Source organism: Chelonoidis abingdonii, chromosome 11 (genome assembly GCF_003597395.2).
Source record: "Chelonoidis abingdonii isolate Lonesome George chromosome 11, CheloAbing_2.0, whole genome shotgun sequence".
NCBI classification, from domain to species: domain Eukaryota; kingdom Metazoa; phylum Chordata; order Testudines; family Testudinidae; genus Chelonoidis; species Chelonoidis abingdonii.
In genome coordinates, this window is record NC_133779.1 from 32,784,985 (window position 1) to 32,798,743 (window position 13,759).

The 13,759-nt window shown below is 46.7% G+C and overlaps 1 protein-coding gene across 1 annotated transcript in view; it reads right to left on the minus strand.

Moving 5' to 3' along the window:
• Positions 1-66: 66 nt before the first annotated feature.
• Positions 67-13,759, minus strand: part of AP3D1 (adaptor related protein complex 3 subunit delta 1) — a 70,897-nt gene continuing 57,204 nt past the window's right edge. The window contains exons 22-32 of the mRNA XM_032788080.2: positions 12,329-12,527; positions 11,334-11,396; positions 9,847-9,939; positions 9,206-9,355; positions 7,903-7,950; positions 7,320-7,509; positions 5,363-5,451; positions 4,221-4,306; positions 3,600-3,721; positions 2,826-2,905; positions 67-2,088 (exon numbers count right to left, since the gene is read on the minus strand). Coding sequence (XP_032643971.1) covers positions 1,993-2,088; positions 2,826-2,905; positions 3,600-3,721; positions 4,221-4,306; positions 5,363-5,451; positions 7,320-7,509; positions 7,903-7,950; positions 9,206-9,355; positions 9,847-9,939; positions 11,334-11,396; positions 12,329-12,527 — 1,216 coding nt within the window. The 3' untranslated portion in view covers positions 67-1,992. The remainder of the gene's footprint in view (positions 2,089-2,825; positions 2,906-3,599; positions 3,722-4,220; positions 4,307-5,362; positions 5,452-7,319; positions 7,510-7,902; positions 7,951-9,205; positions 9,356-9,846; positions 9,940-11,333; positions 11,397-12,328; positions 12,528-13,759) is intronic.

A 13,759-nucleotide genomic window follows, 5' to 3' on the forward strand; every position in this document is an offset into this window, starting at 1 on the left:
TAAAAACCTCATCTACCAATCTTAATAAAAGGCTGTAAGACTAGAAAAGTATTACAAAAATCAAAATTAACTTTTGTTTTGAAATTTTATTAGATCATCTTGACACAAAATTGTTACAGCAGCTTGTGGTCTTTCTTCGTAAGGGAATGTTGATAGCAAATAAATTCTTTAATATAACACATCAGACAGTTTCAAAGGTCTAGAATCACTGCACAGGATTCTTTAAGAGAAGATTCTACATGCTAAAGTAACAGTTTTTATCCAGGAATTTTTTAATTCCCCACCCCCACTAATTAAGGAACATTATTATCCTTTAAGACAATTGTAATATGTTCAGTTTCTAATACACAAACTGGCTAACCAAGGGAGGTTGAGCGTCATTACCAAACCAGACCACTTCACCAGCTCAGGAGCCTGCTGCGAAAGGCTTCCGGCAGTACACAAGTGCAATCAGACAGCAGACAGTGCTGGTCCTAGCACTAAAACCACAGCAGAGCCTTCAGAAAACGCCCTAACATGGGGAGAGTGTGAAGAGGCACAATGTGTCTAACAAAAGGTAAGACTGGGATCGAGTTCTGGTCTCACCCTTTGTCCCCGGTCTGTAGGGTTATCATCAGTCTGCTGTGCAACACTGACATTTGTAGGAGGGAGGAAGTTGCCAAAAACTTAAGTGCAGACATTGTCCATGTCTATCTCCTCCACCGGGGCCCTTCTGGTAGTAGCAATTGACAGTTCTTTACCCACAGCTCAAAGTAATAACCGTTTAGTGCATTCCAAGTCTGCTGGAAATAGAACAGCACAAGGAAGTTACAAATGAGAGATTTTGGAAAGTGATGCCAGTTAAGAGCACAGTCCTCATTTGTACAGAAAACTCCCTTTCCAGTCAGTGATTCCAGGTGAACTCTCAACAGCACAGAATGGAGTTATTTTATCCTTTATACCCTCGTAGTAACTCGTACCACAAACACAAGTGTGTAGTGTTCTCCATCCACTCCCGCTCTTCCCTCCCGCATGGCCCCAATTATACCTTGGCTGCTGGGACCTGGCTATGTCCGAATCTACCTTCATGAAAGCAGGGCCAGCACAATGCTCCAGGGACCAACTAAACACATTATCGCTTCTCAACACTGATAATACAGGGACAAACGTTTTGGAGCAGGCGGTATTTTGGTGACAGTTTCTCCAAGCTGCTACTGGTCAACCTCATCTGGTGAGCCACATTATAAACAAGATAAAAAACCGGAACAAAAAACCTCTGGATTTCCAGTTTCTTTGCTACATTCTAACTTTTCAGGAATGTGAAATTTCAGTGGACTTTACAAAGCACGTCAGCAGAGATCACTTATGTGGAGATGTTTAATAGGCCTTGTTTTGGGGATGAACAGGAGCAGAGAGGACTAAGGAGTCAAACACTTCTCAGCCCATGTTTTAGCTGTCATTAACAGAAGGTAAGGCCCTAGGCAGCTGCCATAAGCAGAAACGCAGGAGTGTCCCAAACTCTTACCAGGTGCCTACTGATTAGCTCTTACGATATCAAGGAGGTTGATACTCAGGACCAAGTGAGCTTGAGAGTAGGAGGTGGCTGCCTTCAAGTCCAACATCAGCCTCTGCTAAAAACATACACCTACTAAAGCAGACATGTTCCATTGACAAGGGCCAAGGCAACCTTCTACGTTAACAATGCTACTGATAACGTTCTGCTCCATATGGGAGGCAGGGTGTATTGGATTGCTGGGAACTGCTGAATAAATAACCCCTCAAACATGTCAGGATCTCACCGGGCTGGAAAGGGTTAACATCACAGTTGGTAAAAAGATTCCAAATAAAAAAAGGTAACAGAGCCTTCAAATGTCTAAACAATGGTGGAGTTAACTGAAAAGCATGTGCCCCAGGATAGTACATGCGTACGAGGGAGGAACGTAACACTTGGATCTGTTTGTCTTACACTTCGTTAAGTGCATCTCTTGTAGTTGCAATATTTATAAAGACTATTCAGCACTTTGATAACGTCTCTTTCATCTCATCCAGCAAGTTGCTCAGCAGAGTGGAATCATTACATTTTCCGTCAACAGATACTGAATTCTCTCCCTTTAAAAAAAGGTCAGTCAGTCAGTCAACCCTTCCTTTAGTAAGGACACAATTCTACTCCCAGCAGGAGCCCAGGCAGGCCCTAGGTCTGTTCTTTGGGAGGGTGATAGGCAGTAGCGGATTAGCCACTGAGCCAATGGGGCCTGCGCCCAGGGGCCTTGGCCAACTGGGGTGCCCTGGTCCCTGGGGAAGCCCCCGTGCCCCGACCCTGCTCTGCGGCAGCAGCCCCAGGCATGGGAATCCCCAGCGCCCCCAGACCCCATCAGAAACCACGGGACAGGGGAAGCAGGGGAGGGGAGGAGGAGGAGAAAGGAGCAAAAGGGGTTGTGGGGATGCAGAATGAGGGGAGATCTTGGGTGGAACAGGGGTGGAATGGGGGCGGAGCTGCAGGCCGAAGGGGTGCTCCCCCCCTCCCCACTTGCTCTGGCCCAGGGCCCCAGGAAACCTTAATTCGCCTCTTGTAGTAGGACGTGCCCTGCACAATGGCACTGGCCCCTGTTCATTCAGTCACAGGACAGCATGAACAGAGGTTTGTCCATGTCAGCCCAGGCAGAGGGGGCTCACCAGGGTCACTCCCAAGCAGCTGTGCTGGCTGAATGAAGCCACCCTGAATCCCACCCTGTAAGATTTTTATGAACTGGGAATATTTCCACCTTTGCCTTAAAACTGTAAAAAGGCTCCCAGATAAGCTAGTTTCCACCTGACTGCGCCATTGCCGAACCGTATGGAGCACTCACCTTTTTTACCAGTAGGCAGACATGATGACCTTGGATAGAACGACTGTACATTGATGCACAAGAGTCAACTCGTTCCACAACTACAGAAGAAAGCAGTCATTTTTATTTAACAGATTGTTCTACCTTCTCCTAAAAGAGTAAATACAGCCGCAGTCTGGGACCATCCCGCTGACAGCAATCTGCCCCATGAGTTAAGGTGGTTGGATGTCAATTTGCTTGTTCATATTTTTGGGTTATTTTGGCATATCAAGTTTAATTATGATGTTGACTTCACAAAACTGACCTTCCTGCAGCAAAGAGCATATTGATCCAAAAGCTGTTAATTTAGCCTAACACACACTTGCCATCTTAAAGCCAAGCAGCTTTGGTGAAGAACTGCTGGGCACCAGGATGTGGTGAACACATTCCACTTGAGTCTAGTCATTTAGAATTTGCAATTACTCCAAGATATAAAGCTAAATTCTTCCCATTCCAATTAAATGTAGTGCTGGTGATTGACAGCACTGGTGGCTGAAGTATTCTCTCCACAGAGCCAGCAGCACTGGCTCACTGAACTGGACGAACGGTTCAGGCTTTAATTAGTTCCTTCTGGGACAGGGACACGTCTACTAACACTGGGCCAAGATTCCTTCCTCCAAACTGGCTTCACCTGGACTGAGTTTGAATCAATGATCTAGAGCTTAAGAGCATCTACCTTCCCTTGGCCAAGCTCGTCCCTTGCATAGTAATTTCAGAACAACAAACCTTGCAGCAGGTTCTGTGTTAGGAACTCACCTGAAAAATGATGATAAAAACAAATCTTTGCTAGTAGATGTTGGAAAGAAATACTAATTCCATCTAATTTTATAGAACTCATGTGCAGATCCCCCGACTCCAGCAGCTTGGCGAAAGCATCACTGCAAAAACATGAAGGAGGGATCATGGTATACCCTTAGACTACAAGCCCACGCTAAGCTCTTTCGTGACAGCACCATGTGGCTTTAATGAGTCTAATCGTGCAGCAGCTCATATACAATTACAATCTAGCAGGAGACTCCGGTTTAGGAGTGGAACTGGGATCTAGCCTCCAGCTGTCTCAGGGTACCCCTATGATCTCTGAAACAGGGAGGAGGAGAAAAATATGCTGCTTATTCAGTGACCTACATTTGCTAGCCCATCACACACCACGATTTATGCTGTGTCGGGGTAAAGGGGGATGGGAGGACATATATTTTAAGTCAGGAGTAGGTTACATTTTCCTCAGAACAGAAAAACTACAAATAGAAGCAACCACTGGCTGGGAAAGTCAGGAACATGCTGCGCATCTGCAAAGCTGGCCCATGACCAAAGCTTCATGTGGGTGCTAATGCCACGAGGTGCAGAGGGAATGTTGAAGCCCCTTCGGGTGGCACTTACCTATAGCAAGGCGTTGTGATCAAGTATGAAGCGCAACTGAAGTGCAATTTGAAATCTAGTTTTTCATGGGTTGAACCGTCATCATTCTGCAACAGGTCAAAGGAAAGGAGATGAAGGGAAGCCCAGAGGCAGCAAAAGAGGGTGCCTACCCCAACCAACCACACAGAGGCATGGATGAGATTTCACTGACTCTCTCTCAGGTTAAGCATCCCATTAAGGCTCCTGCCTGAAGGGCTAGCCAGGGACTGAGGGGTGGAGTTACTGCCACAATTAGGGAATTTGACTTTGGGCCACCCAGCGTATTAAGAGAGATGAGCTTGGATTTGTCATCTACGCACTAAAGGGGTTAAAGGACAGTTTAAACCCAGTGAACCAGACGGATGTGGCCAAGTTTTAAACTCCACGTCCTGCTGAAATAAAGATTGAACAGACTGAATTTGGCCTATCACACTGTGATCGAGTTTCACAATTTGGGAAACAGCCTGAGAAGCAAACGAACATTATCTGTTCCCTATCCTAGGAAAAGGGTAGATTTGCAACAGAGCTTATAAAAATTGAGACCACAACGATGGCTCTCGGAGTTGGCCGTCTAACTTGGATTTGGGACTGCAGCTTTATGTTCAAATACGTCACTAATGTGACTACTTGTTGCAATTACACTAGAAACAGCAGATTTTGAAAGGCCAGAGCTTGGTGCTTAAACCCCTTAGCCAGCTCCACTCTTGCTCTCAGGATTACACCCAATTACAATCCATTTTTCCAGCCCTTAGAGCTATGGAGCCTAAGTGTCAGTGTAGAACTGATCAGGAAAAGCTGAATCTCCTGCTCGCCAGTGACATTGAGATTGACCTACCCTCCTTCCCAGGCAGGTGTCTCCCTGTAGTGAGCCGCTAGCTGACAACAAGCAGCGCAACCTGAAAACTGTCACACACTGCCAGGAGTGACACTGCAGGACATGCTCATTTTAGACTCAGGATGCTTTTTGTACATGTAAAATACTTCCCAGGTTGCACAATGGGCTGGTGTAGCAGAGGTGAAATGGTGCTTCAGAGACACTCTAAAGCAGTGCCTTCTATCCATGCCAAGCTCCCTTACGCAGGTCCAAAGGAAGGCAGAAGTAGACAGTTTAAAGCTGCACTTACTTTCACTATAAAGGACAACGTTCCTTTTAGCTTCTGAGCCATAACAATGCTCTGAAGAGTAAACACAAACTGGGCTTCGTTAGAGATTCCTAACATGAAGAGAGGAAAGAGTGGAGTGAGGACATAAAAAGTGACTTGTGTCTCTTATTACATGGCTAAGATTTTAATCATTAGCGTTCTGCAGCAGCACTGGACACAGGCACGGAGCATAACCAATGCCCGGTTCTGGACCCTGATTAAGGTTGGGATTTTCAAAGGAGCCTAAGGGGGTCATGCAGCCAACACACAGAAAATCAATAGAATTTGGTCACCTAATTCCTTTGAGTCACTGAAAAGTCCAGCCTAAAACCAACTACCACCATCAGCTGATATCTGTCCAATGACCCCTCCTGGCAGGATATGTATTTCACAATGGCAACATACTGCTGCCAGTGTTATAACGGGATTCAGATACTGGTAATGGTATGACACTTACAAACAACTTTCTTTTTAAAAAAAAAGAAAGCACCACCAGCCGGCATGTTTGTGTGGCTGCAGCCAGGGAAAGAAGTGCTGGGATGCGCCCTCCCTGGCAGCAGCCCCATAAACCTGCCTGCAGCTGGTGCTCAGGTCCTCCCAGTGCTTCCTTCTGGGGCTGCAGCCTGGCAAATCTGCCTGCAGCTGGCACCACACAGGAGGCAAGAGGCTGCAGGCTGGGAGGGGAAGCTGTGGCAGGGCCACAGCAGGACTGCACCACAGACACTGGAGCTGCATGGGACCTCTCCCTGCACTCTCCAGGCTGCACCCTGCTGGGAGACAGCACACAGGGAAGGATGCACTGGGGCATGCTGAGCCCTGACCACCAGAGAATGCAGGGAGAAGTATGGTGCAGCCCCCATGTGCTCCCAGCATCCCTGCTCCCTACAGAAAGCCCCAGTATCTGGGCTGCAGCACCCAGGACCGCAGCTACCCTACCCACAAGCAGGTTTGCAGGGCTGCACCTAGGAAAGGTACATCCCAGAGCAGCAGCTTCCTTCCCTGACTGCTGCCTTGCAAACCTGCCTTTTGCCAATCAGTGACTGCCTAATAGCAGCAACCTTTTTGCTGGCAACTGGAGTTGTTAATTAGCAGAATCTACTGTCCTATACAAGCCACTTTTACTTACATATATGTAATACTTCGCAGTGAAAGCACTTTATAAATATTAAATGTTAGAGAGATGTTCCTATTTCTCATGCTTGGCTGTTACAAGAAAAATCCTCTACATACGCTTGCATGTTAACAGTATGTAACAGTTTTACTCTCTTGCCCTTCAATAGTGCTTTCCTTTCACCCATCTGAAAGCACCGTAGTGTCTCTAAGCCTCAATACTCCTGTGAGGGAATTAACCCCCAATTTACCACAGGTGAAGCTGAGGCCCAATGCAGTTAAGTGTCTCAGAGCAGCCAAACCCTGTGAGCTTATCATGCATCTACAATCTTTGGTGTAAGTTTAAGGTCTGGATTCAGGTGATTAGGTGAGAATCTCAGGTTTCACAGTCACAGAGAAAAGCTTGAGAATGTGACCACAGTGCAACCTAAAGGTTCAGCACCCAGAAAGCAAATAACCCATACTATAAAAACCAGTAATTTTTAAGCCAAACGTCATTTTTGAGTGTTTGGGGTGGGCAGCCCTGGTGACATCCGAAGTACATCAGTTTGTGGCAGAGCCAGGAAAAGAACATAGGTAGCCCGATTCCCAGTCCTATGTATTAGCTACTAGGTAGCACAGTCTACCATTACCTGTAAGTACAGTTACTGGAGAGTGGGTACATTTCCAATCAATCTGAGGGTCTACCTAGCATGCAGACTAAGCAGCACGACCAGATACAGTGGCAAAGCTACTTTCTGAAAAGTAGTTCAGTTAGTTCTTCCCACATGAGGGCAGTGTGGAACTAGACATACTGAGACCCACAGACAGAGCTGTAGACTAGCCATACCAGGGGGCAGCTGGAACGGCACAGGTATCCCATCATGTACCGATGACCCTTCTGGCCGCAGCATTTTAGCGTTGAGAGAGTCCAGGACATTTAATTCCATGCTTTTCAGGAAGCTAGTACTCTTGTTTTCGAAGATCACAGAGACAGTGACTTGACTATCATTCTGGAGGTTTCCTTGAATGTCGTATGTCTGTGAATTAAGAAATCACAGGGAAGCTTTAGAAGCTGCTGACAGCACACACTGACAGGGTTCAGACAGCAGCGGATTGAACACCAGTTAGGGATTACACACATCACTACTGCTGGTCAGCTTGGAGGCTTCATTTAACTGCACTGCAAGACATTTAAGCAGTAGGATCTACCCAGACTTTTGTGCTGATAACTGAAGGGACAGGGATGGATCTTGCTATGGACATCTGCCTGGTAGTTTCTAGCTGCTGGAATTGGGATGGTTCTCTAGTTAAATGCTGCTTATGCAAAACCATTGCATCAGTAAGTTGTCCCAGGGCTTTCTCTCAAAAGTGCTCAGAAAATGAAAGAGGGAGGGAAGTTAGAGAGACACACTAACAACTGAGTTACTCACCATTTTAATGTATGAATTTTCAGCAAGAAGGCAGTAACTGGACATAGGCTGAAAAACAAGCAGGAAGTTATATAAAGAGCCATGTGTATGAAAGAGCACTCAGCTCTGCAAAGCAAGCAGACCTCGCTCACAGGCACAATTCTGAACAGAGGGACATTTGCTTGCACTTAACTGTAATAGCTCTGCCAGAGTGCGAGAATATCTAAGTTCAAGTTTGAGTGTCAACAGCAGCCAACTACTGGAGGCAGCACAGACACCTCTCTTTACATTTAAGGGTCTCCCAATATGAAGAAATTGATTGATTCCCTTGAACAAGGGAATAGGCTTAAATCAAAGCCTGAGGCCTTGTCTGGGCTTGCAGTGGCATGCAGGGTGTGTATAGCTAAATGTTACAGTGAAAGACGCCTGGTGGGGGAGGCAGCAGCAGTGAGCTGCTGAAGCCTTTCCTTGCTGCCTGCTGTGTCAAAGCATTTCCCTGTGGCAGTGGGAGACTAAAAATAGCAGTGTAGACAAGAGAGGCACTGTCTGGGCATCAGAGAGCCACGTAGGGTATACGGGGATCTGGTGTGTATGTATTGTACTCACCTAAGCAGTGCCTTACCATCTACACTGTTACTGATACCCGTGCTGTCTGGGTGTGCAATGTCTGTACTCAATACTCTGCTGTGAATGCAGACCTACCCCGAGAGGCAAAGCAAATCAAGAGCTCGCATGGATCATATTTGAAGAGGCAGAAATAGTAGTTGAAATAAGAGACAAGCCCAAAGGGCAGCCGCCTACCACGGGCTCACTGATTAACTCAACCAGCTCAGCAAAAGCCCCTCAAAAAGAGCACTTAACGCAGCCACTGCTGGCAACCAGCCCTAGAAATTGCTGCTTCATAACCACATGCCTCTGAGCAATCCTGAACACCAAGGTTTGCAAGCCTAGTTCTTCTCTCCATTTCCAATGTGAAGTGAGTTCTCCAAGCAGCAAATGGGAAACGTCTGCTTAGTTGAAACATTCTCTAACTCTGAGGAGGAAAGGACTTTTGGCTAGAAGAGCGCCAGGGCATTGTTCTGTGGAGAGCTGGCTGGTCACATGATGGCTCCTCACTTTGCAGGAAGAGACAGCTAAATTCACTAAATCCTCTCCTAATTAATTATCCATAGAAGCAAATTCTGTAGTTGCCTTAAGGTCATTTGATGGGAGGGTCTAAGACATGCTAAGATGCTGGGGATATAGGTACAAGTGTGGCTCTGGTATAATGTAGCAAACACCTCCCTGCCCACCCTAAAGACGCTAGAGCTGCACAGCTCCTCACCGGTAGTGGTTCATCATCGAGCGTTCCATTCTGTACTGACTCTGCTGGTTCTTCCTCACTGTGATGATGCTTCTTCTTGGATTTCTTTTTGTCCTTGGATTTCTCCTCCTTCTCCTTCTTGTGCTTTTTCTTCCTGTGCTTGGAGGATTTCTACCATGCAGTGGAAACAAGCATCAGCAATGTGCTCTTAAAAACCACCAGCTTCCCTAGTAGCAATACTTCAACTCCAGGCTCCTGCTCTACACCTTAGTAATAATCCTGTTCTGGGTTCCCAGTGAGGGCTGCTGCCCGCCTCCTAGTTGCAAATCCTTCAAACCCAAGGCAGTGTGGTACAAGCAGAGGTCTGAATTGTTAAACTGGAACATATGGCCATGGGTGGAAGCTCAGGGTTGAACATGGTCAGTTAATTACCCCTTTGCTACGAGGCATAACCCAGCCTCTAATGATTAGGGGTTCAGAGATCCCTAGGGGCAGGTTATCCTATCACTGTCTACAGCAAAGCTTTTTATACCTTCCTCTGAAGCAGTCGTACTGGTCATTGTTGGTAGCAGGATACTGGACCAGATGGAGCTGGTCTGATCCAGTCTGGTAGTACTTACGTTGAGATCACGACCATTGGTGTCAATTCTTTAATCACTCACCTTTCCTTCATCGTTGTCCTCTTCTTGCTCTTCCTTCTTTGCGTCTTCATTCTCCTCAGGTTCAGCTAGGACAGTGCTCCCCTCAGGCTCACTCTGGACAGGAAGCAATCAGAAGGGCTATGACACTAACTGAATGTAGATAACGCAAACAGGTAAGTCCTGGGTAGAATTAATCAATTACTGCTGTACTATCTTAGAGCTGTTATTAAAGGTCTGCTAACGTTTGTTTCAGGGGTTTAGGACTTGGGACAAGACAGCTGCTCCAGGACAAGACACACAAGGTCTCATCCTAGAAACAACCCTGCTAAAAACCCCCATTCCTCTCCCTCCTTAAAGATGTCAGTTGAAAGTGTAACAGTAGGTTCCTTTTTTCAAACCTTCCCTAGGTCTGAAGCCATTACTATTTCTAGCTCTGATTCCACACTGCAAAGCAAGGCTTTGGCCAATGATCGAATGGCAAACTCTTCATAGCCTAGGATCGGTAGCCTCTCCCCGTTTTGTCTTGTTACTGCTAAGCTCTGGGGGACCTAGACACATCATGAACACTGCAATATTCCTAAAGAATTGGATGCAGTGAGGAAGGCATGTAACCCACCTTCAAAACCCAGGTTTCCTTGATCTGCATGTTTCCAGACACACTCACCTGGGTAAGAGCAGCAGAGAGTCCTGTGGCACCTTATAGACCAACAGACGTTTTGGATCATGAGCTTTCGTGGGTGAATGCCCACTTCATCAGATGAATGTAGTGGAAATTTCCAGGGGCAGGTATATATGTGCTAGCAAGCAAGCTAGAGATAACGACGTTAGTTCAATCAGGGAGAGATGAGGCCCACCAGTTTTCTTGCCTCCCTTGGTTTTCACACCTCAACTGCTAGAACAGGGCCTCATCCTCCCTGATTGAACTAAACGTTATCTCTCTAGCTTGCTTGTTTAGCACATATATACCTGCCCTGGAATTTCCACTCCAAGGGCTGGAATAGCAGGGGCCTATGGGTCAGGGTTTGGGGGCAGCAGCAGAGTTGGGGGGGGTCCAGGGCTGGAATAGCAGGGGCTGTTGGTCCGGGTTTGGGGGCAGCAGCAGAGTTGCGGGGTCCAGGGCTGGAATAGCAGGGGGCTGTTGGTCCGGGTTGTCAGGTACTGGACTTGGCATTCAGGCAGGTGCTGCGCCAGCGTGGCCACGTCTCGCGTAGGCTGAGAGCTCCCCTGAGCCATTCGCAGGCAGCGGGATGGAATGCCAGGCACTGCTGTGCCCCCCAATCGGCCGTCTACTCTGCCGAGATCACGCCAGGCCCCTTAGTCACCAGTTCCGCTTACTTGTCCTGGGAGCAGCTGGGCCACGCCCAGTGCCCAGGCCAGTCGCAGTGACAGAAGCCTTTCCTGACTGAGCTCCTGGGCTGGCACGAGGCTTCCACCAAGGCTAGTGCTGAATGCTGGGGATGTGTGGGGGGGGGGGGGGGGGGGGGGGACGGGACTGCTAACAGACCTACCTGAGTCTGTGTAATGGAGGAGGGAGGTGGGGCAGTGGAGAGCCAGAAATCCAAGTCTTCCTCCTGACACACACCAAAGCAAACAAACCTTTACCATTGCGTTAACATTAGTCTGTGGATTTACATTTTAACATTTGCATTATATTGCTTTCAGATACAGCCATAAAACAAGTCGCTTGAAATGGAAGATGCTGCAATATGTGTAGAAATGGGGAGAACAGATGGCTCGGGGGCCTTAAAGTGAGCTCAGAACCTATTTAATCTCTAGCTCACACTTCAAACCTGGCCCTGGTTGGAAGTAACCGCAAGTCTATCATTTGATGGCCGTCGTGAATTCTGTTGGTCAAGTCCAGCTTCATAAAGCCACCAGGACAATTAGCTTTAAATAGCACCTTTGAACACAGTCTGAGCAGAGAGGCTAGGGACTAGTCAGTCTGCAGGCTAAAGTATCCTCTTATCCCAACAAGTGGTCTCTCTAGGCCATAGACCAGGGACACTGGCCACAATGTGTGGGGAAGCTTGTGCCACTGCTGTTCTCAATGTAAACTAGTCTGTGCAGAGAATATTTGAGTCTTCAGTGCAGCAGCCAACAACTGGCCTCAACTTTTGCCAGCAGGAAATTCACTTAATCTTTTAAAAATAAAAGTGGGGTTCAAATGGCGATTTCGCTGCTAAAGCAGCTCCCTGTATTGACATTTCTTCATTAGATCCGTGCTGGGGAGGAGTTTGGTGTGTTCTGTCAGGGGGCGAGTTTTGACGGCTCTCAAGGCTAAGTAGCTGTTTACTTTTATTGTTGTACTTGTAACTTGTGGCAGGGGCACCTAGGCAGGTGCTGCTTTTATTACTGTAGAAATCCAAGGAAGTGAAACAAAGTAAAACTAATCAGCTGTGTCCCCCCTAGTACCAGCCACAACTGACCACTGACATGGAAATACCTGGTAGTATATTGCCTACAGCAGCACGTTTGAAACACTGGACATTTCTTAGACAATTACCTTTTTTCCTTCTTCAGTCACCTTTTTTTCTATCTCTTTCTTCTTTTCTTTCTCTCTCTCTCTTTCTTTGTGTTTCTTTTCCTTCTTTTTGGGTTTCTTGCTCTTTTTTCCTACTAAGGGAGTTTCTGTGTCTGGCAATTTCAGGTTCTCAGCATTTCTGTGTCTCTGCACAGGTAGTTTCTCACTATCCGCTAAGGGTCTTAACAAAAGATGATTAGTTACCTTCCAGCAAAGGCAGTTTCCCTGTTGCACAGAGCACTTACTAGATTCCCAGACAAGTTTCTCCTCCCATCCCCACATATGCCCAAACCACTTCAAAAAAGATCATACAGAATTCTCCTAGGATCACATACAAAAAAATCTCAGTTGACCCACACTTCAGAATCCCAATAAAGACTCATTTATGCAACCACACAAACTGTGCCTCCAGGCATTAGAAGTTAGATGAGCTGACTACTGTGAGCGATCAGCCCTGGGCACTTCAATACCCTTAAAAGATAGTGACACACTTGCAGATTAAATAATGCTTAGTGAAGAACTGAAAACACACAGAGAGCATTCATTATGTTGCAAACCTATAAAATTATCCTTGAGGAACCAATGAAGATGTAAAATAGGAGGAAACATTTGCAATAGAAACGTGACAAGACAAGCTATGAATTGTATCTTATGAAGTGATAGCCTGGCTCAAACAAATCCTCAGGACAAGGACTCAATGTTTCTTGTATTTGTATAGGTTGTGCTATGAATCACAAGCCCCAGCATTAATATTAAAATGAGTTTGCACTCTAAACTGGAACACCCATATCACAACAGAACTGCGCCTAATAGTTTGGCTTTATATTCTATGCCCAGAGACAATTATGACATCAGCTTCCCTGTTACTGTCATACTAAGGTGAGACAGTTGAGAGTCCATGGACTCAGACAACCAGTGCCTGCAGATAGTGGGGAGGCAGGGTGAGGGCAGCTGGCTTCTGCAGTGTTCCTGAGCATGCTAAGTACAAGTCAAGCAGCAAATCTGGGGCGGGACGGGGTGGGGGGAGAGAGTCGACTGTTACTTCAAAACACAGACACTGTAAAACACAACAGGATCATGTCTGATCAAGCAGTTAACAAATCTCAGTCTTAAAACAATTTCATGTGTAGTTGTATGGTGACAGAGGTCATGGCTCAAAGAAAGCCAGTAAGGATGGGGGAGTCTCATTCATAATTTGGGGGCTATGATTCTAATACATCCATGATTCTGGAGCAGTTCACACTGCTCACTGGTATCAACCAACCTTTCAAAGACGACCATTTATTTATTGAGATACCCTTACCTGGTAGGCTTCCCTGAAACCAGACTCTGTGTGCATGTGTACGTGCGCGTGTGTGCATGTGCATCACAGACATAGCAGTGCAAGCACAGGGAGAAAGAGCGAGGACAGAG